Source organism: Stegastes partitus, unplaced genomic scaffold (assembly GCF_000690725.1).
Source record: "Stegastes partitus isolate 25-593 unplaced genomic scaffold, Stegastes_partitus-1.0.2 Scaffold162, whole genome shotgun sequence".
Lineage (NCBI taxonomy): Eukaryota > Metazoa > Chordata > Actinopteri > Pomacentridae > Stegastes > Stegastes partitus.
This window is the reverse complement of record NW_007577893.1, coordinates 174,247-197,255: the sequence shown is the minus strand read 5'-3', so window position 1 is coordinate 197,255 and position 23,009 is coordinate 174,247. Positions and strand designations below refer to the sequence as shown.

The following is a 23,009-nucleotide window of genomic DNA, read 5'->3' as shown; positions in this document are numbered from 1 at the left end:
AGCGCACAGCTGCATTTAGAACTTTATCCACTGACTGACCTATGAACAGGAGACATACCTTGCTATATTCTTTGTCTCACTTCCCAATAGAAGATGCATCATGGAATCTTACACACACACACACACACACACACACACACACACACACACACAGTACTCCATCCTGTCAAACTAGCATTTCTGTCTGAGCTTCATTAACTCTCTTCATTCTGAGGGTTTTAGGATCTGTTGCATCCACAGCCTGGCTTGTGATTGGTGGGTTCATCAAAAGACAGGGTGCTGTTACACCTTTCACTGAAGGGGCATGATGACATGCCGCTCTCTTCAGCTGCTTTATAGTGTGTTTTTATCATCCTTGACTCATCCATGCTGCACTTTATTACTGCAAAGAACATCTTTTAGACTACCGAGTTGTAAAGTCAGATTTACTAAAGGTAACAAGTAGGAAACAATATCTTGTTTCACATGTTTTCTCAAATCAGTTTTTGTCAAAAAATGCAGTCATTTATCTTTTTTTTTCCTGTTACATGTTGTCTTTTTAGATGCACAAAATATCTGGGGGGGAAAAACAACAATCACTATAGTGTGAAGCTAAGTAATGCACCAATAAATATTTTTTGTGTTGTTGTAGTCAGAGACTTTTTGAAGTTCTCATGAACTCTTGTAGCCCTATGATAGACTGGTGTCCTGTCCAGGGTGTCCACTGCCTTCGCCCTAAGTCAGCTGGGATAGGCCTTTGTGAGGATTAAGCGGTGTATAGATAGTGGATGGATGGATGAACTCTTGTACCTACTTGAATACAATTAATGCTACATGTATTTCTTGATCATCTGTCGTCATGTCCTGTCAGGCATGTTAATGCAGATATCAATGCACATGCTGATTAAAACATTCTTATTTTCTTAAGTAGTTCCACAAACAGAAGGAAAACATATTTGTTGGTGGCTGTTTTCAGCCGGGGATGAATACACATTTGGTGCTGTATTGAGTGTTTGTGGCAGCAGGGCAGTGTGTGTGGGATAGAGTCACAATAAGCAGCACTGTGGGGGTTCGTAGTAATAGCATGAACACATTATCCAGTGCAACAGTGAGGCCTAATAAACACACATCCCAGATGTGTGTTTATTAGGATGATGGCACTCTCTGCGATATGACATATAATGATATATCAGACTGGATTTAGTCAACATACGTACTATCGGACACATTAATTGTTGGTGTGGACATGAAATATTTGAAATATGAAAAATGTAAATATTTCCTGTAGTGGGAATTAAAAGGCCCTATCTCACCTGATTGGTAAAAAAAAAAAAAAAAAACAATTTGAAGAATTAAGCTTTGGATGGCTGGCTGACTATTTTGTAAGACATCCATCCATTCATCCATTCATTCATTATCAATACACCGCTTAATCCTCACTAGGGTCATGGGGGGCTGGAGTCTATCCCAGCTGACTCAGGGTGAAGGCAGGGGACACCCTGGACAGGTCACCAGTCTATCACAAGGCTACACATAGAGACAGACAGACAACCAAGCACACTCACATTCACACCTACGAACAATTTAGAATCACCAATTAACCTCAGTATTTTTTGGACTGTGGGAGGAAGCCGGAGAACCCGGAGAGAACCCACACTGCATGGGGAGAACACGCAAACTCCACGCAGAAAGATCCCGGGTGTCCTCACTGGGACGCGAACCGGCGACCTTCTAGCTGTGAGGCACCTAACCACCGAGCCGCCTTGCAGCCCTTCTTTTTAAGACAGAATTTATTTATTTTTAATTTTTAATTTTGTTCTTACAGTGAACGTTATGTAGATCTAATTCAAGTTGCATTTTTGCATTTTGGTTTTTACCCTGCAGTGGTCAGTCTATTCATTGTGTGTTCAGTGGTTAAATAATAATGCTAACATATGGAGGGGTGGCTACTATGACTCTATTAACATCACACTCCTTTACACACATGTAGTTAGAAGCAGACCAAAGCATGCCATGCCTGGCTGCCTCTCTTCCCTGCAAGCTGTAATACAATAGGCCAGTCAGCCCTCCGCCCCTCCACTCCCCCACTGTTAGCTACAAAGCATTGGCATGCTCATTCAGTTCCCTCTAATTGCTGCAGCGTGGCCACTAATGAGCAACACCCACACCTCCCTGTGCCACCACCTCCCCCTCACACACTTGTTTTTCTCTCTGAGTTTTATACCACCACTCAACCTGTCTTTGTCTCTGTTTTTTGTTTTGTCTTGTTTTGAATGTGTCCTCTGCTTTCTAAACCCGTTTTACACATGGGATACTTAACATTGCTGGCTTCATCAGCCAGGTACATTCTTTCATTTGGACATTGATCGCTTCATGTTCATGTTTCATACAGCTTTATTCAGACCGTGATGAAAGGAGCCATTGTACGCACACAATATTTGTCATACACATGAAATTGGATAGCAAATCAAGTGACCTATAATGTATACGTCGGCCTCTATGTGTAACAACATCCTACATCAGTTCATTATAAACTTGTGCGTATATTTCTGTTAATGTACCTGCATTCAGATCAGACAGGCTGAAATGTTGAAAGTGATACAAAAATATTTTATTAGACACAATTTAGAGTCACTTCTCTCAAAAACTTTTACGGAAAAGTAAAAATAGTTATTTATACATGAAGCTGACATAATCAGATTAATAAAAAGGCACATATGTCTGAAAAGGGTTTCAGAGGGAAGTGTTCTCACCATGGACACAAACTGCATCATACACTAACTTTATCTAACCTCTTATAGAGAAATATGCCAGATCAACCAGATAAACCTGACATTATGGTGACACATCGAAAGGCAACAAATACAGTGCTGAAACGCATCTCAGGGAATTCTAACATTACAAACGTAATTTCGTCTATTCACCAGGTTACATACTTAACTGATGTCTGATAAGGCAAGAATGACAGAAGGGTTAGAGACAAACCCAGTAGCTGGCAAAATGTAGCCAGTAGACAAAAGTAGAGGTTATGGTAAAATCTTTACCTGTGCTCTCCTTTTTAAACATGAATTGCAGCCTCCTGTTTTGCTTCAAAGTCGACTTCTACTTGCCATAGTTATGCACACACAGTTTCTCTGTCGCCTAATAATCACGCTGAATTGCCATTTTATTGAGCTTAATATTTATTTCAGAGTTGGTCTCATCAAAATTCTACAATTTCATTTAGCAGACACTTTTATCCAAGGCGACGTACATCTGAGAGCAGATACAACACAAGCAAAGATCTAGTCAGGAGAAAACAATCTAGATAAGTGCCACAGAGCAAGTTCAAGTGTGACAGGGCGTTGATGCCAATAGTAGACGGTGTGGGAGGTGATAAGATTTTTTTTTTTTTAGTCTGTCAAGTGTAAAGGTCTTCAGTGAAGAGCTGGGTCTTTAGTCTTTTCTTAAAGACTGAGAGGGAGTCAACAGATTGAACAGAGTTTGGTAACTCGTTCCACCACCGAGGAACCATCGAGGAGAAGAGTCCAGCTATCGACCTTGGGCCCTGTTGTGGTGGTTGTATCAAGCGTGTTTGTTGGTCGAGCGTAGTGAGCAGGAGGGAGTGTAGATCTGAATGACAGAGTTCAGGCAGGAGGGAGCTGTTCTCATTGTCGTTTTGTAAGCAAGTGTCAGGGTTTCGAATTTGATGTGGGCAGCAACTGGATGTTCAAATTCAACTTGCAGCAGTTTGTTAAACTGCTTCAGTCTTATCAACACAATTCTTGATACTACTTCAGATTGTTTTTCAGCATTAGACCGTGTGAATCACCAAAAATAACTAGACATAGGCTGCGACCTTAAGGTCTTTACATTACAACATTAACTTTCTCTTGAAACTTGGTGATATTGCAAACAATGGTGCACTCATTTTCAGGTTCACCTCCAAATACAGTAGTTTAGAAAACCTGGATAAACTTAACTAAGTTAACTAATGTAATTTAAGGGTGCAGATATTCCTAAACTCAACAAGCTGAGATTCTCACCTCCTTGTTTTAATGAGTTGACAGGAAGGGACACTGTAGAATTAAAACATTGCTGCAACTGTTAATTAAATTTACAGTTGGTTTGGTAATTACCTTTGATAGGGATGAGTTACTTTTTAAAGATACCATATTATGCCCCATTTTAAAAAGTTACTGATGACTATTGTCATATGACCTTAGAATGTCCGTTTCACATTCCAGCTTAAAGTACTGCACAGATTGTTCAGTTCAATTCAATTCAATTTACAGCATATGTCATCACACAGCGCTTCACACAGTAAGGTGTAAACCTTACCAACTTAAACAGAGAACCCAACAATCCAAAGTAGCCTTTGGACTCCATCTGAGCAAGCGGTTGGCAACAGTGGGAAAGAACCAAACCCCCCTCAAGGGAGGAGGAAAAAACACCTCCGGCAGAACCAGGCTCAGGGAAGGCAGCCATCTGCCTCGACTGGTTGAGTGAGAGTGGGGATGAGGGGTGGAGAAAACAGGATAGCAGATGGAGAGCAAACAATAGAATGGAACAATAAATATGAATTTAAGTATTTTGGGGGTTGGTGAGGCCAGCAGCTGCAGGTCAGGGACATAAAGCTCCAGATCCAGAGATGTCCACAGAGAGAACAAGCACAGGACCTCAGGAAACACTAGTGATATGTAATGGTGGTTATAACTGTATGGAAGAGAGGAGAGGAGAGGAGAGGAGAGGAGCTGTCTGGCTGTTAGGATGGTATGACATGCTTGTAACACCACTGGTTTCTTCCTGACATATGTATATGTTTGTTTGTTTGTTTTAAATTATTTGTCTTTCTTTCTTTCTTTCTTTCTTTATTTTTGCATAATATGGCCCCTTTAAGTTTGTGAAAAGAAAACATTGTGGCCTTGTGGTGTAAGGCCATGAAATTGTAATGCCCCCAGTTCCACAGTCCAGCTGAGGAGGTATCTCCTTGTCTATATAACAATTATGGCGTACATGTCTAAAAATATACCTTGAAAAAAAGTGAATTATGAAATGCAATGAGGATTAGTTTCTGAGTCCAAAGTGACATCCTCATATAACTTTTTGTCCACAAGCACTACGAGGTCTAATGTCAACTAATTCTCAGTCCCATAAAATATAGAAAAAGTTGCATATAATCACATTGAAAGATGTGAAACCACATTCTGTTTTCCATATTTGCACAATAATGACTTACATGATTACCTGATTTTCAAAACTGCTGTTAACTGATATGTCTGTGTAGATTTCACAGGTCCAGGTCAATATAATTCTTAGTTTAGTTCTTAGGATGGATGAGAGATGAACATTTCAAAAACCTAAAGAGCAGTCTAGTTGCTTTTTTTATTGTAACTCCTAAGCTTTTAATTAACCTATTACTTCAGCAATGCATCTATTGATTAATCTTCACAATGACAAAAAAAAAAGCAAAGAAAATAAGAGTTTTATCTAAAATACAACCCAACCAGGTGAAATTGCAGACGATGCATTTAGGGCATTAAAAGAAACTGGCGAGCTCGAATTGCAAACCAGTTCATAAGTGTGTTTTTCCTTTCTTTTTCAAAAATAGGTCATTTTTTAAAAATGAGCATTGCAATAGCTCTCTATACATGTATATACATCCCACCCCTTTTGTTTGTCGAGCTTCATTCTTTGTATACTCTTTCTGCAATCACTGTCTCTGGTTACTTTCTTCCTCTTGTTTCTCTGTAAGTCTAAGGAAGTGTGGACTTTAGGTCATGATGCCTGCTTAAAGAGCTACAGTCTTTCTCTCCAGCACATCCATATGCAGTCACAATGGTCTCTTCAAGATAAATTGTTTCGCGATTATTCCTCTCCCCATCCCTCTCCCTCACCCGAGCCCCAACCCTGCTCAGGTCTTTTTCAGGTTCTTGCTTTTGAAACACTCGCTTTGGTCAGTGATGGATGGAGCCTTAACAGTTCAGGCCGGGGGGAGGCTGTGACAAATGCCTCCGGCACAGCCTGTTGATGGGACTACATTAGCCAAAGTTGAACTGGAGTAAATTAGATGAGAGGAGCCATGCGTGTCCATGCATCTCTCTGCATAGCAACCACAAACAAAGCTGAACACACAGCTTTAGCTAAAAGAGGAGATTGATAGACCACCATTATCAGTTTACCTACCCAGTAGCACAGTGCATTTTACTCTTTTTTTGTCTATCATTTAGCATTCTGAGAAATTTGTGCCAACCAATTTTAAAAAATCTAAATGCTATCCACACCACTGGTCGTTTTTTTTTTTTTGCAGAAGTGCAGGACGTTTTGATCATCAGGTCTGGTGAGAATTGTCTATGTGGAGTGGGGAACAGCCAGGTTTCTCAGCAGAGGGGAAAAAATCAAGGAGAAAGGAGCTACATGCAGCTGTTAGAGTGCAGATGCTTGGATTTAAACAGTCTTATCTCAGCATGCTTTACACTTCTTGTTTTACTTTTGATCTCTTTCAGGATGCGGAGGAGTATGCTGAGCTGCCTGTCAGACACAATGAGGACCAGCTGAACAGCCAGCTGGCTCAGCAGCTCCCCCTGCAGGTCAACCCCCACTCCTACGACAGCGCCCACACCAAGACCCACCTGCTGCTGCAGGCCCACTTCTGCCACGCCCAGCTACCGTGCAGCGACTACACCACGGATACCAAGACCGTTCTGGACAACGCCATCCGAGTCTGTCAGGTAGGATTCAGTGGGCAACTGATACACAGCTTTAGAAATCTTTTAATGAGTTAATCGATTCATTAATCTATGAGTTATCACTTTACTAAAACATTAAAGTAAGCAATAGTAATTTAGTCTTTAAGAATATTAGTCCAGACACGAAGAATCACAAATGACTTTTGCAAGGTATATTATTACTGTGATGCAACGCAATGACCTTTTTCCACTGGCCCTCAAAAGCACACTGTAGCCATGCCATGGAGCACCATGCACATTTTCATACATTCTCCCCAAAGGAGATAACTGTGCTTACTTTCACTCTGGCTGCAAGCAGCACATAAACATGCTTTCCACACTCAACTAAGCTGTGGCCTGGCACTAAACTTACTAGGTCATCATATGAGCACAACTGGTCTAAAGGAAAAATATGCAACATCTTTAAGCACACCAGTGTGACTGAGTTTGTGTTTGAATTTTCAGGTTCGCAAAATACCTTAATCCCCCAATGTACAAAAGACTGAAATAAGCTTCAGATAGTGACAGGGTCAACCATCACTTTTGGCAGTGAAAATGCCAAACGTTTCCAATGGCAGATTATTTCAGATAGAATAGAGTAGAAGAATAGAATACTTTTTTTTATTGATCCCCTATTGGGAGAAAATTACAGCATCCAAAAATATAGAAAGTACAAGAAAATAACAATAATTAAGTAGTATGCATACCGGTGTCCGCACACAGCAGGTCCAATTCCCCACCGTCTCCGGTTGGGCAGTCCACATACTGGCTGAATGTAGGGAGAGTGGTAGAGAACGATGTATGATTAAAGACTCCTGAGATGACGATCAGAGACTGAGGGTGTGATGTTTGCAGCTGGGACACTGAACTATGGCTTGGCCTGGCTCAGCGCCAACAGCTGTTCATGAGTGTAAAGACAATGGAGCCATGGCTCAACGGCTCGCCAGACGCGGACCCCAAAAACTCACAAAAAAAGCAAAGAACAGACCAACAAAAACGGCATCTGCATCTCCACTGTTGATGTGATGTGATGTGGCACAGCTGTGTGAAATTAAAATATTAAAAAGATTCAAGAAAAATCAAAGTAAATAGCTAAAAACACAGAAAGTAGGAAGGAGCCGCTGCAACTGGCTGCCACTCGCATGGTGCCATAGCAACAACAACAACAAAAAAAAGATGTCACGAATGTAATTTAATTCCATTAGAGACTGAATATAGGCAGGAAAGGTTTTACTACGCAGAATGATTCAAAAAACGACGTCCCTGCTGATAAAAGCAGGAATCAACAATCAGCAGGTTCTCACAGTGATGCATTCTTATTCAGTGAGTCATTTGATACCAATGTGATGGTAAATGCTTACAGAGGAATACATAAGTAAGTGCTGCACATGGAAAGAGAGCACATTTTGTAAAGCTGGACTGGAGTTGAAGCTGAGAACAAGGGTTAAGCGTTAGTAGACGATTTTTAGTTGAATAGTTCCGACTCATAAATATTATGATGCTCCAGGATTTTATCTGCCAAGTGGGATTGTCATTGTCTGGCAGATACAATGTCTCTGCTGCTCAGTGTTCATATGGAAAGAAACCAACAAGGTGGTGAACAACCTTGTACGTTTATAGATCAGATGTTCCATGATAGTTATTTAACCTGTGTGATGTGCTCGATGGTGTTTATTTAGTTTCTTCATAGTACTGTTTGAAGTTAGGACCATGTCTGAACGTCTGTAAGCCATTGTCCACAGCTCTGGATGGGTGATTGTGTGTGTGAATGTGTACATGTGCTTGTGATTTTCCATGCCGTGTATCTGGCAGTGATATTGCATGGCTCATGGATGTGGTTACTTCTTTGGTGTCCTTCTGCTACCGTTTACTGAAATGGTTCTGGTCTTCAGTTGCTTTATGGTTGTTTTTATTGAACAATTGTATATTTTTATTGATACTTACAAAATACATAAAGTGAATGCAAGCATCTGACAAATAACGCTACATTTCTTTTTGCAGGTTATGACGCTTGCAACATTTTACCCATCCTCAAATGGACACTCCTCATATAATTCAGGTCACAAAACATGCTGTCAAGTTGAGTCTGAAAATAGAAAACAGATTACAGGAAGAACTGCATAAACATGTGGCTGAAGAATCTACATGATGCTGTTAAATCACCCATTAGCCATACCTGCTAATTCTTCAGGGTTTGTAGGGGGCTGGAGCTTTTTCCAGGGGTGAGGGGTGGGGTACGTCTTTGTCAGTCACAAGACTGATGCATAGAGACAGAACTATCGTACATACATTCACATGCCCCCCGCTGTTAACATCACAACACACCACAACTAGTGGTGGGTAATATGGGCCATTCTATATGTAATTTCATATCAGAATATTGATAGTGCTGTTATATACAGTATTGTATAAAGTTTAGGATAAATGTTTCCATTCTGAGGCATCTCAGAACTTCGCATGAAGTTCCACCAGCTAACAAGCAGTCATGGTCACCCTCTTCACATTCTTTATCAAAGTCCTCAAAAGAAATTCTCATGTTATAATTTTGGAGCAGCCTTTTAAAGTTGATGGCGCTAGGTGCTAGACACAGACATGAGACCCTATCCAATTAAAGGGGACCTTGCTCAGTCCATCCATCCATCCATCCATTATCTATACACCGCTTAATCCTCACTCGCCATGGGGGGGCTGGAGTCTGTCCCAGCTGACTCAGGGTGAAGGCAGGGGACACCCTGGACAGGTCACCAGTCTATCACAGGGCTACACTTAAGAGACAGACAGCCGAGCACACTCACATTCACACCTACGGACAATTTAGAATCACCAATCAACCTCAACATGTTTTTGGACTGTGTGGGAGGAAGCTGGAGAACCCGGAGAGAACCCACACTGCACAGAGAGAACATGCAAACTCCACACAGAAAGATCCCGGGTGTCCTCACCAGGACATGAACCGGGGACCTGAATCAAACCACCTCTTAACACCCTAAATATGACGCCACTGCTATAGAAACCATCAGTATTGTCCAGAAAGGCAGCATAACAGGACGTTGCATCGCAGACAGGTAGTTCATGTAGCGACAATGAATGCCATTACTAAAGCAAGAAACCCAGTTAAAACAATTCAACAAGTCTCCTTTCACTGCAGCCACAGCTGCAACATATACATCACATCAGGGTTCTCACCACGCTATTTCCCTGAAACAATACGTTGTGTCTTGCCCTGCTATGCTGTCTTTCAAGACGCATGTTTGGAAAATTTGACATATTTTCCAGTAAAACTAATTTTCCTAAGAAACTCTACTGTCGTCTTTGCTGCTAATGAGGGGCAGTGTCGCTGAGAGCCCCCCCGCTGTGCTGTCAAAAAGTTCTGGTGCGACCCCTGCACATCTGACAGGAGCATCAATATCAGCCCAAAAAAATGACAAAAATATATATTTTACTCACCAAAATATAGAATATTTGAACACAAACTTCATCCTCCTTTCTCTCGTCCCGAGGAGTTCAGTGACTCTGTTGAGCAGGTAATCTGTGTGTTTCACTTCCAATAATAAGTCCTTGTTTTATCTCCATGGAGGCTAATGCTGAAAGTCGGGTCTGTCCAGTTGTGTTTCTGGCATAAGTTTTAATTTGCTGTAGGGCTGAGAATGTATGCTCACTTAACTTAAAAAATAAAATAAAATAAAATAAAAAAACGGAATACTTGTGCAGGTCGATACAGACAGGAACCGCTAGCTTTGGCTAGGCACTCTGACCATCCAATCAGATGATGTGAAAATGCTGATGTTATCGTAGGCCAGCTAGCTGGCCCTGGAACCACCAGCTCTAAATCTGATTGATTGAAACAGTTTCACTGAAATGCATTTTACGCTACAGGGGCCTGCACTTTTGATTGTGAAGGCCTCAGGGCAGATTTCTGTGATCCTGACAACATGGCTCTAATATAAACATATGCTGTTGGAAGCACCACAGCCCAGATACACGCTATGAAATGAAAGGGAATAGACTATTGGGAATAAAGTTAAAAGATTAATGGTAAAATATTACAACGTAATTCAGTGATTCTGATCGAGTTTAGGCCAGCAGAGAAGGCCTTGCTGGCCCTGACGGCACACCACTGGTTAAAGCCCTGTTTGGCTGATTTAGGTCGAGATGGTATAGACATCATTATTAGTGTTATAGGAAAAACTTAAGTTTTTCATTTTCTTCTATTTCTTCTCCTCAGGCAATGCTGGATTTAGCTGCCAATGAAGGCTGGCTTGTTACGGCCATCAGTATCTGCAACCTGGTGCAGATGATCGTACAGGGCCGCTGGCTGCACGACTCCTCATTACTAACACTACCACATGTAGAACAACAAGACCTCTATCTGTTCAGGTAAACACCATTGCTGCTCGACAGGTGCAATTTTAATGCCCATGCAGTCATTTGTAGCTGTAACTCTAGTGGGTAGCTAAGCTACCTCATGTTCTCCCTACTGTGCTTAGAGTCAGAGAGGATTACATCTCTTCATGGGTCTGTATTGCACCAATAGCTTCTTCGCATGTCACATGTTCCGTGCATGCTACTAATGGATATCCAAGTCTGCATTCCTACAATGTTGAATAGCTTTGTGCAAACTTGAAAAGAAAATTGTGAGAGAATTGAAAAAGGAAGAGCCACAGGTACAAGACAGCAGGGAGCAAACAGTAGAATTTGTTGGGATATTGCCTCATAACCAAGAATCTCTCCATTTCTTTTTTTGCAATCGCTCTACAGGAAATGGTCCAACAAAAAGGGGAGGAGTGACATGGGAGGCTTCAACGGGCCGATCGAAGGGCTTCCTGAACTGATTGCTGCCTGCAATGGAAAAGAAAGTGTTTTTGCTGCTATGGTTGGCCACGAGTTTCAATCAAATCAGATTGCCCAGGTAAGGACACAGATGTTATTGTACAAAAGCACATTGGAAATACAAGTATTCATCGAAGTCAGTAAATATTGATTTGCTACAGAAATATTGGAAACAACCAGAAAATAGATTACAAACAGGTGAGTTGTGTGGCTTTTACAAAAAGGGTTTCCAAAATGGGTTTGATCCCACATTTAGTGCATGCAGACACACATGCATACACTATCTTGCGCGCACACACACTCAAACACCCTCACACACACAGGGACACACATACACACCACATTAGTGACGCGCCATGAGCAGTCTTGCCACTGTGGTCCCAGATACCGCCAGGATCCACAATTACAGCTCCACAGACAGGCTTTACAGCTCCAATTTAAGTGCTAATTGCAGCAGTAATGAGAGTGTCCGGGCACGACGACAGACCCTATGGCTTCACCCAATCAGTGTCTCTGCTTTCCCCCTTCCCCACCTTTGCTCCCCCACTGCCACCACCCGCCCCACAGTGTGACGGTCTCTCTAATTAAATAATTAGATGTGCAGCAGCGTTCCTGTCTGACTTGCTCAGGGAGAGTAATCCTCACATAAATAGCTTTTGCTGGGTGAAATCGAGGGGCTTTTTTCCTCCCTGCCCTTAATACACTGTCACAAAAACGCATGCGTGCGCACACACGTACACACACTTACACACACACGCACACACACATACACATACACACATGTCCACACATTCTCTTTCACTAGAATTATTTTCTGTCACTCTCACTACCTTCATCTTTTTCTGTCTTGTGTTCTCCTCTTGGTGGGTTTTTGGGCTGAACCCAGTGTTTAACTCTCTATAAAACACTTACAGGGCACCTAAGAGTTTGAACAACATCTGTTAGAATGAATCAAGCCCTAATTGAACAGCAGACCTACTCTTTAGTGGCTGACAATCTGTCCATCTAACACTGACCCTCTTTGTTATCTCTAAATTTTGCATTTGCTTTGTGAACATCACTTTTATATCATATGAGAACATTGGAACCAACGGGGTGGCATCCCATTTCTACAGCTTAGAGATATTCAAGTGCAATGGGAAATTGAAAGTTTTGATTTTGGATTGTTGTGGTTGGGTCTTCAAATTCTGTCAACCACTGAAACAATTTACTGCCTTTTTTTTTTTTTAAAATACAAATTGCACAACAGTTCAACAGTATCACGTTGGGATTCTTACCCAGACTGTATTAATTCTATAACAAGTAGACAGTCATGACATAAGACAAAACAATACTGAATGGTAGTGCTACATTCCTGCCCTGCTCCCCCAGACAGCAACACACCAAAAGCAGGTACCTTCAGTAGAAAATTCGATGCCCCAGAATAGTAACAACTTTTAGTCCCATGCAAGACAAAAAATATTTTATGGGAGTAAAAAAGAAAAACAGATTGAAACCATACTTTAAAAAGAAAATGTAGCCTTGGTGCAGGTTCTCATATTGATGCGAAGTGAGCTGGTTTTATCATAACTGTAGTGTAATGTATGAGCTCAGACGTGTTGATCCTAGGCTGATCTTCTGAGTTGCCCTGTCTTGGAGTTGCCATGATGCCTTCTTCCCTAACCTCTTTGGTTTAGTTCAACTAAAATCTGCATTTACGCGTTTAGTTTGTTGAGTTTGAAGACAGATAAACAACCAGAGCTTGAAACGGTGTGCCTCAGTCCAGTTCCAAACCAAGTCTGCAATGCATTGATGTTGTGAAACAAAGCAGACCAACCACAGCATTCTCTTATGGTAGATACAAGATGATTTTAGCATGAACTCAAAGAATTTTATACGAATACATAAATCTGCTGGTCTGGGGAAGTGATTAGGAATATATAAATAGTCTTTGTTTTTCTGCAAAATGACTTGGTGAGCATATCAGTATATTTCTCAGTCAGCAGACTATACTCACAGCCAATTCCGCGGGTTCCTTATTCCCTCCTGATCCCTTATCATGCTTTTGTCACCATGTTCTTCCTCCTTTAAAGGCGTGGACCTTCCTGAGTCACCTCCCAGTGCTGCAGGTTGACATGAGTGTGAAGGGCTGGTGGGAGGAGAGCCAGGAGCAGACGGAGCGTCCCCTCCAAGCAGCTGGACTTAACTTGAGGGAGGAGAGCAGCTGGCTGGATGTCCACGCTGACCAGGAGTACGTTCTGCAGGTGTCACTGAGACGCATCAATCAGGTCCAGCAGAGGGTAAGTCTGCTAGATACACAGTACACTTGGTGTCACAGACTGTACTCCACTGTTTTATCAGGAATCTCATCAACCTCGTTTCCAGCAGCAGAAAACAGTTTTCAGTCTAAAAGCTCACAGTTAAACACTAGCTGGTGAGGACTGTGGAGTATTTAGCAGCTGATTTTTTAGGAGAATTGATAGAGACCAAACCAGAGCTCAAAGTACCATAAATTCATCAGGTAATACTGGTACTCTGAATGAATTCTGATTTGACATTTACTGAATCCTCATTCTGATGCATTCAAGCTAGAACTCAAATTAAGATGGGTAATGGTTTATAAAATGCTGTTCAGTCCTACCTCACATGAACTCACATGTGCCACAGACAGGTACAACTGTAGCACGAGCAGTACTTAGCTACAAAACAGAGACAGGGTGTTTTTAGATTCTGTCTTGTGTGCAATATTTTTTATCTTGCAGTTTTTAATTGCTGCTTTTAAATACACTTGTTGTAACTTTTTAAATAATAAGTATATTGTTATTATTATTTTATTACATTGTATTATATATTGGTATCAGTTTTGGTTGTATTCGTAGTTTTGTTAGTGTTGTTATTATATTTTAATTTTATATGTTTTCTATTTTTATTATTTAAATTTAATTTATATTTACAATTCTTCATATTTTCTTTATTTTCTAATTGTCTGTACATAACCTGCTGGTGACATCTTGACACTTACACTGCTACTGGCAGCAGGCCTGCCACTGCACATAATCTGCTGCCTTCTTAAATGCCCTGCTCTTTGCCCACCCAGTTGCCCCTCAGGGATAAATAAAGTTTTTTCTGATTCTGATTCTGATTCTGACATGTTTGGCCTAACAGTGGCATCAGACAAGGTTCAGTTTCATTAGTCTAAGCTCTGTTTTATAAGTTGGACATAAATGCATATCTAACAAGCAAAGTAATTCAATATACCTCTGAATGTTTGGTCTGTTTAATGTTTAATGTTGATCATCTATTAGGACTGCAGTAGAACTGTACAGTGCCTATCAAATTATAATGACAGGAATCAACCAAGTTTGCCCTATCTAAGATCATATTCAGACATTTCTGCTAAGATTTGAAATCAAATAACCCTGTAGAACAGTGGGACTAAAACAGTGTGTTTGTTATTTCAGAGGAAACAGGACAGCAAGGCCCAGGCTCCCAGGTTCCCCAAGGTGAAGGACGAGGGTTGGTTCCTCATCCTGGGAGAGGTGGACCGAAGGGAGCTGCTGGCGGTCAAACGAGTGGGATACGTGCGCAACCACACAGTTGTGTCTGTGGCCTTCTATACACCAGAAAGGACTGGAAAGTAAGCTGCTGTGCAGGACAAAACATTTCAAACCATACAGAAACACTTGTTATACAACTGACAATAAACACACCTGTAAGCTACTTTAATCAGGCGGTGAGACCGACACACAAAGTGAACTACATCATTAACCTGATAGCCACATTAGATTTGTGATAGAAAAATGACTGTCACATTGTTTTAGTTAAATATTCCCATTTATTTAACAGTTTATACCAGGCTTCAGATTGTGACATGGTCCCTACTCGTTATAGAATAAACCAAACATTGTTGAGTTTGAGGAAGTAATATTTTTTGAGGACTATTTTTAGAGACAGATCAATCCATGTCCGGTGCAACAGTGTGAATCACTGATGGTTTTAGAAGTTGTTGAACAATGGAGTCCTGTGGCACAGAGGGATACCATTCATCTGGATTACATATAAACACACACTTGTATTGTGAATTTATTTTTTTTATTTGAAAAGCACTTTGACTCAGTGTCTGTTGTTTTAAATGTGCTCCACAGTGGCTTGATCTAATACACAATCCTTGTTAGGACAATTTCCTTGTTGATTATCCTCTGTGCAGAGGATGAGTTGTCAATAAGAACAACTCAGTATTAGACCAGACTGTAACCAAACTGAAAGACAGAGCATTACATACTGTATGACTCTTGGAAAGCTAAAAAAAAAATCACATCCAAGTTTTTGTAAGTGGTGGAAATGGGTAGATTACTGTGTTTAATGTGCAGTATGGCACAATGGGAAGATTAACAGCTACCTTGGGGGTATGAAAAATGAAATGAATGAATGAATGAATGAAAAATACTTTATTTATCCCAGAAGGGAAATTCAATAAATTAAAAGAAAAATGAAGAAAAAAAAATTCAAAAACATGAGGAGCTTGAGACTGATCAAAAACAAACAGCTTGTAATCTCAACACACCACAAGTCTGAGTCTTTGTGAACACCAATGGCGTAATTTAGCTGCTACTCTCACTGCTGCTCTGTGTATCTTCTCCTTTCAGATGCATCTACACGCTGTACCTGATGAGTGACAGCTACCTGGGCCTGGACCAGCAGTACGACATCCATCTAAACGTAACACCTGCCAGCATTGCTTCCCAGGTCAACACTGAGGTGTCGGACTCAGGGACTAAAATGTCCCGCCGCTAAGGAACAGTGACTGAGAACCCCACGTCATCTCATCATGTTTGTTGTCACTGAGCTGTGATGTTTATGCTGGAATTTACTATTTTGTTCTACCAACTTCATATCAGCTCGTCATGTCTACTTGTTCTTCAGTTATTGCTTTCCTAACTGCGGAAGTGCTTCCACTTCTTGCACAGTTTGTGTCACTTCATTGCATTTTGCTCTGCCATGGCTGCTGTCAAAGAAAGGTACATTTGTGCCCTATTTCCTTACAATTTCTCTGATTGTTTAATATAAGTTGGGAGTCCAGGATGTCGACAGATCTGTTGTGATTCTTTCAATGTGAAAAAAATGTTTTATTTCACTTATTTTGTGTTTTTATTGATTTATCCGGATTTAACACTGAATCACATCAAGTAACAAGCTGCTGCTGCATGGCTCTCTATGACCTAGAACTTGTTTGTTGTACTTCTGGCCACAGCGCAGTCACTGATGTCACAGTAGATATTTAATTTTTGTTAAGGAATGCAAAATTCCTGCTGGAGCAACTGCTGGACAATAGTTCTTTACCATTTCAGATGGTGTAGTCTTCTTCTTCAAGGTTTGTTTTCTGAGATGAAATACAATATAACAGGGCAACAAGACTATTCTGTTCCACATGTTCCATGAAATAAAGCTTTCTTTCGCTTGAATTTGGAGGAGAGGACCAGTTTTTATTATCTGAAAATCCTAAAGGCCCCAACCACTTCTAAAGGTCAGTGTGTTGTTTTGAGAGAACTGAGAACATCGATGAGCCACATCCATTTAAGAGGGCAGACCTAAAATGAGACAGAGCTAATTCACTTTTATTTTGTATGTCCCTGTACTTTGCCTGGGAAAGCAAAGGAGCCAAGCTTGTAATAAAAATGTATTGTTTTTGTTAATAGAAATTCATAAGTTGGCAGGAAAATCAATACAAGTTTACCATATGTACTAAGTGCATTTTAAAATAACACATTTCTTTTGCTCTTGCCATTAAATACTTAGCTTGTCAAGTATTGCAATGTGGCCACATGTTCAAATGGACAGAGAATAATACAGCAGTGTTTACAGTGTGTGCTTTGTGTGGCTCAGTATGTTGTTCACCGTGAATGTATGAATGGATTCAGATGTAGTGTACAAAGTAGCAGGGGTTGTTTTTTATTTACTTATGAAGATGCGTTACCAGAAACAGGAATAAAACACATTTCCACATTTGTGAACTAAGCCAACACATAACAGTCACTGTGGCCTTATGGGAAAGTATGAAAGGGTGAACGTACATAAGACAGAAAGCAGTTAATGGCTAAGCGTTGTATAATTTGGTTAAGAAAGTGCAAAGTGCTGCAAGGAGCACAGTTAAAATATGAGAAAATGCCTTGTGTGTGTATTGTTTTCTTAAATCAGACATTAGTTTAAAAATGCCTAATTGACACATTGATGCAGATAAAATCAACAGAGAGAGAAATTGGCTTCATTGTGTCAAACACTGAAAAGATTTAATCTCCAGGAGTGGATTCCTGTGCAGGTGTGTAAAACAAGCTTCCTCCTGTCACAAGGGCTTTGGTCAGGATTGCCCAACTATCACATATGTTTCATCCAGTAAATCTCGTCCTCCACAGAAATCTTTTTCCATCCTCAGCTGAAAGCCTCTGATCACATGCAACAGTCAAGAAATGTGACAAAACAAATTCCAGACAGCAAAAACCCAACTTGCAAATTTGGAATGAGTTTAAGATTATGGGAACAGAAATGTCGAGGGGTTGAAATTTTGTAATATGTCTATTGCTGCCAAAACCAGCTCTGTTGATTCTGAGGAGCAGGTGTCATGTACAGATGCTTTTTATAGATTTTTCTCTGAAACCTTATCAACCTTATCAAAAGACATAGGTGTAAAAAGCTTGCTGATAGTTGATATAACCACGTATTACCAGCCGGGTGTGCTGGCCTGTCCTGCTGTACCAGTCAACGAATGAGGTGCCACAGTTGTTCCATTGAGTTAATGTGGAGGACAGAGACAGCAGCAAGATTTGTTCAGTTACATGAGATCAAAAAATGGTAACAATCCCAACAGACTACCAATAAAATGGGGAGGTCAAGGCATCTTGTGAAAAACCCAACCAGTTGGAGAGCTGTCTCAGGTCTCCTGCATGACAATAGTTAAAGGACCTAATTGCACCCAGTCACAGAAATGGATAAGGATGTACAGCATAATGACATAGCACATTGTTCATTAGTAGTGCTGTAAAAGCTGCAACCCAGCAAGCCCACTTGTGAATGCAACAAAATGCTATTGAACTGTTTTGTTGTGTTGTTCTGTTGTTGGAGGAAAAGCAAATGTGAAGTGTATACAATTTGTCAGACACCGAAATGAGGGAGCAACTTTCCCTTCACACAGTGTATGTAAGAATTCACTGCAGTCCACCAAATGTACATTTTCTATCATCTCCCAAAGTCCAAGAGAGTCCATGTGGACCCCTGCACAGACATTCAGGTGCAGCCCACAATTTGCATTTATGTGAAAAAAGGCAATGGCTATGCCGCAAGGGCCATAGTGCTCATGCTCAACTGTAGTATGTATGAGAAGAATATATAGATATGACCTACTACACATGTATACAACAGTCCTCCCAGTGGACTCCAACTTAACCAAAACGGTTGTTGTTACGTTACATTTCTAATCAGTGGGACTCTGCTTGAAAGACTATGTTGCATAAATGTAAAGTAGGCTCTGTTTGTGGGTTCTGCATATGTGCATGATTGCCTTTGTACTGTAGTTGTGAAATTTACTTTGCACCAACCCTAGTGTTGCAGCAAGTGTTACCAATACGTCAGTGTGTCCCTTGCTGGCCTCGCCCGGCCAGTTTCAGCTCAGCTCACTGACTTTTCATTGTGATGACATTACAAAAATAAGACTCACTTTTCCAGGTGCTGTGGACGTTTTAAGAAGAACTCAATAGAAATAGTAAGTTTGCAGTTGAAGATGTCAGTTTTACAAATGTGACAGGTCACTCTTGTTTTTTTGTTTGTTTGTTTGTTTTTTTAAAGCAATACTGTGATTAATTACAACTGCTGTATCCAGCTCCATTTGTGCTTAGTACAATTTTCCAGTTTTTATTTCAGAATTGTTTTGTGATATTTAAAAGATTTCAGGTTCAACATATTTACATTTCTTCTCTGGATATTTGGAAGCACTTCACAGTATCCATCCACCACTGAGTGATGTAACAGCTGAAACTCATTATGAAAGTCTATAAGCTGAGAAGAGCTGCAGCTTCAGCTGATAATTCTCTGTAGGTTCACTACTGCATTGTCTCATTGCGTTCACAGTGTCATTTTATAAGCTGTGCTGAAGTGCCCCTGGACAAAACACTGAACCCCAAATTGATCCTGAGGGCCTTTGAGAACCTTGCATGTTGGATGGGGGTGAATGAGAACTGAATTGTTTTTGTAGGTTAAACGATACTATAAATGTGAACCGTCTGTCTTTTAAATGTTCATTATTCCAGATCTAAAACATGAAAGCACTTTATAATTCAAGCAGAAACAAACTGTAAATAGTATTGCGCTCATGCTCTCTTTCTATGTAATGCCTTATAACCACACTTAGACTGCAGGATGTTGCTGTTTGTAATACAATATTGTTTAGAAAGGGTTGAAACTTTGACCTGTTTTGACTGTTTAAAATGAAAATTATGAAAATGAAAAATATCCAGTGGCAGTGTTGGCACTCAGAACAAGCAGCGCACTCTGTACGTGGATAATACTTCCCAGAAAAGCTGAATCACTGTCCCACCATCAGCTCAAAATGATAACTAAGTTGGGTATAAGATGAAAAATCCAGCCAGATCAGCTGATCATAATAATTTAGAGGTTAATTTATCTGAGGAAGCGTTGTCACAATTTAAGGCAGATTCTGGTCATTTTAAATCAAATATGATCAACTTTTTTTTTTTTTTACTGTTTTAAGCTGAAGTTTTACTTTACAAAAAAAAACAAATATTCTATGTTAAGTAAAAAACATAATAAATTTAGAATTTGTCCTTTTTTTCAGTTGGTTGTCAAATATTTCTTCACTTCCTCCAAAAATCCAGTCTGGGTCCTTCATCTGAATGCATGATGTTCCTATTAGATTTGTTTCCATATGTAAGTGGGACCCAGTCGGATCTAAAAACACCTGATTGTTAACTCCATGTGCTCTCCTCACTGCTTAGTCATTGTTTAACAGGCAGCATTTGACATGATCAACCCCTGTCCCTCACCAACCCCCACACCATGCCAACCACTCTTTGCAGTTTTTACAGTTCTCTTATGCTGGACATACAACACATGAACGTGTTAAATTAGAAATATGTAGCATAGAAGGTTTTGAGAATGAAATCTCTCTCAAGTACCCTCTTCTAAACAGCGCTTCAGGATCAGACAGTAAAGCAGCGTTGATATTAAGTTTTTGTGTTGCAGCGAGCAGCACTTTCGCCTTACAGCTAGAAGGTTCTTGATTTGAATCTCGGTCTCTTTCTGTGTGGAGTTTTGTCCTCCCCATGTGATTAACAGGTGATTCTAAATTGGCATGGTTGTCTGTCTCTTTGGTCTGGCCATCTGTGTGCCCTGAGTCAGTGAGGATGTGCTCCAGCCTCCTGCTTCGCCCCCACCTGAGGATAAAGTGATTTAGATCCCAAACAAAATCCTCCTATTGTGTGAACTATACTTGGCAATAAATCTGATCCTGATTCTGAAATAAAAATTTCAGTTAAGTTTGCAAAAACCTGTTAGCACACATCAAGATGTCGGGCTCAGTGACTGAAGCCAGTTTACCTACTGGGAAAGCAGCTCGATGAGGTCCTGACACTAACTGCGGTTAAGATGCTGATGTTTGAGTTGATATTCTGATTATTCTCCAGTATGTTTGTTTTTAATTTGTGTGCCCAACAGTTGATTTTATTCTGGATTAATGAATCAATGCTGCATCAATGGACCTCTCAAGTCAGCAATATTACTCTATAAAACATGAATCAAACAGTACAAAATACACCATGACTGCCTGTTGTTCAATCAGTAGATCCAACTATTAACATTTCTTTCATGTAAAAGTTGTAGAAGTTGACCCCCCCAAACAAATTTTTCTTGTTTGTTTTGTTTTTGTAAGTATATCAGACGTTTGTTTTTATGGCTTAAACAGCTAATCATGGCAGATGCGATCTAAACACATGACGGCATACAGCCAGCACACTGTTGGTTGGAAAAATGGTAAAGTGAAAATACGCACAGGCTTTATTTTAGCCTTGATGCTCGTCAGCAGTTTGAGACCCCTGTAGGCTACATGCACAGCTTCCAGTCTAGACATTACAGTAACAACAGGAGATCAATATATCTAAACACTCCAGTTAGCCTATTTAGTAAAAGAATAAATCCACACGTGATTCCTCAGCTGTTGTTTGATGGTTTCTGACAACTGTGGAGTATTTTCATTAAAATCATTTCAACCCCAAAGTTACAGTGTCGGTTTTGAAAAGCACAAAGACACAGTGAGATGTCCCATTTATTTTGAACCATGTCTTAAAATGTGCTTCCTTTGTTATATTTTTTATAAAACACAGCAAAAAGCAGCGACGCCTTGATCTCTTCCAGAACAAGCAGCTGCTGATACAGGATGCACCTCTCCGTCCTCACTCAGCGGACATTCAGCAGGGATCCGTTTCTCAAAGCAGCTTTAGTGATAACTCGGAGTCTGCTAACCCTGAAATGAGGGAAACTCTCCTTCAGATTTCACTCAATCTGGATTGTGAAACGGACCCAAGGACTATTTTCGGTCTTCATATTTTCCACAGACCAGCAAATCTGGAGTTTACGCGAAGGTTAAACCAGCGTCAACCACTTCGTGCGTCTTCATCATCCCGGATGATTTTCTGGCCGCAGCCTGGATCCCAGCACCGGCCCGGATCCTCGGAGTCCAGCTGGAGGGTTCTGACCAGCGGCCCTGCACGGCCTGGAGAAGCGCACTAGTCTGGTTTGCTACACGGTGAAATCCATCTGGCACGTCCTATAATGTGGTGAGTTTTTAGATGTTGCGACCTCATTTGGAAAAGGAAGCACACAATAAACACACACACACAAATCCTAATATACCTCAAAAGGAGAAAAGATAATGCGAATGTAGAGAGAGAGAGAGTGTGTGTATAGATATATTTATGCTAAATATTTGAATTTCAATCATGTATTATTAGTTATTTGTAGGTGTGGAGGAAGTAGGCTAAATAAAACCTGTGCTGGCCAGAGCGACATAAATAAAACATCCACAGCATCAACAACACCGAGCAGAGCTGCTCTGTCTGCACAGGGATCGGTTTTAGCCACAATGTGAGTCAAATGTTATTCAGCAATGTGTCAGTTCTTTACAGCAAGCAGACATTTTATAGAAGATGGCTTGAATTTTGTCACACAAAAAAAAAATCTGCTCGAACCATCAACATAAAGACACCAAATAAAACACACTGCAAGCGCATGTTTTGTTGGTTGTAACTTTTGGCAGAAACAACAACAACAATAGTAGTAATAATAACAACAATAATAATAATAATAATAATAATAATAATAATAATAATAATAATAATAACAATAAATCGATTAAATATATTAAGTGAGAGTTTAAGGAAGTGGGCTCGGATTTACTCCGAATAAAAAAGAAACAGATTATTGGTAACGTCAAGGTCATTTATTTCTTTCTTT

General features: G+C 40.4%; 1 protein-coding gene across 1 annotated transcript in view; it reads left to right on the top strand.

Moving 5' to 3' along the window:
* ascc3 (activating signal cointegrator 1 complex subunit 3) overlaps window positions 1–16,957 on the top strand; it is a 173,791-nt gene extending 156,834 nt beyond the window's left edge. Inside the window, exons 37-42 of the mRNA XM_008279522.1 lie at window positions 6,465–6,689; window positions 10,912–11,063; window positions 11,445–11,595; window positions 13,589–13,795; window positions 14,957–15,132; window positions 16,142–16,957. Of these exons, the coding sequence (XP_008277744.1) occupies window positions 6,465–6,689; window positions 10,912–11,063; window positions 11,445–11,595; window positions 13,589–13,795; window positions 14,957–15,132; window positions 16,142–16,289 (1,059 nt within the window). The 3' untranslated portion in view covers window positions 16,290–16,957. The remainder of the gene's footprint in view (window positions 1–6,464; window positions 6,690–10,911; window positions 11,064–11,444; window positions 11,596–13,588; window positions 13,796–14,956; window positions 15,133–16,141) is intronic.
* Window positions 16,958–23,009: the final 6,052 nt, after the last annotated feature.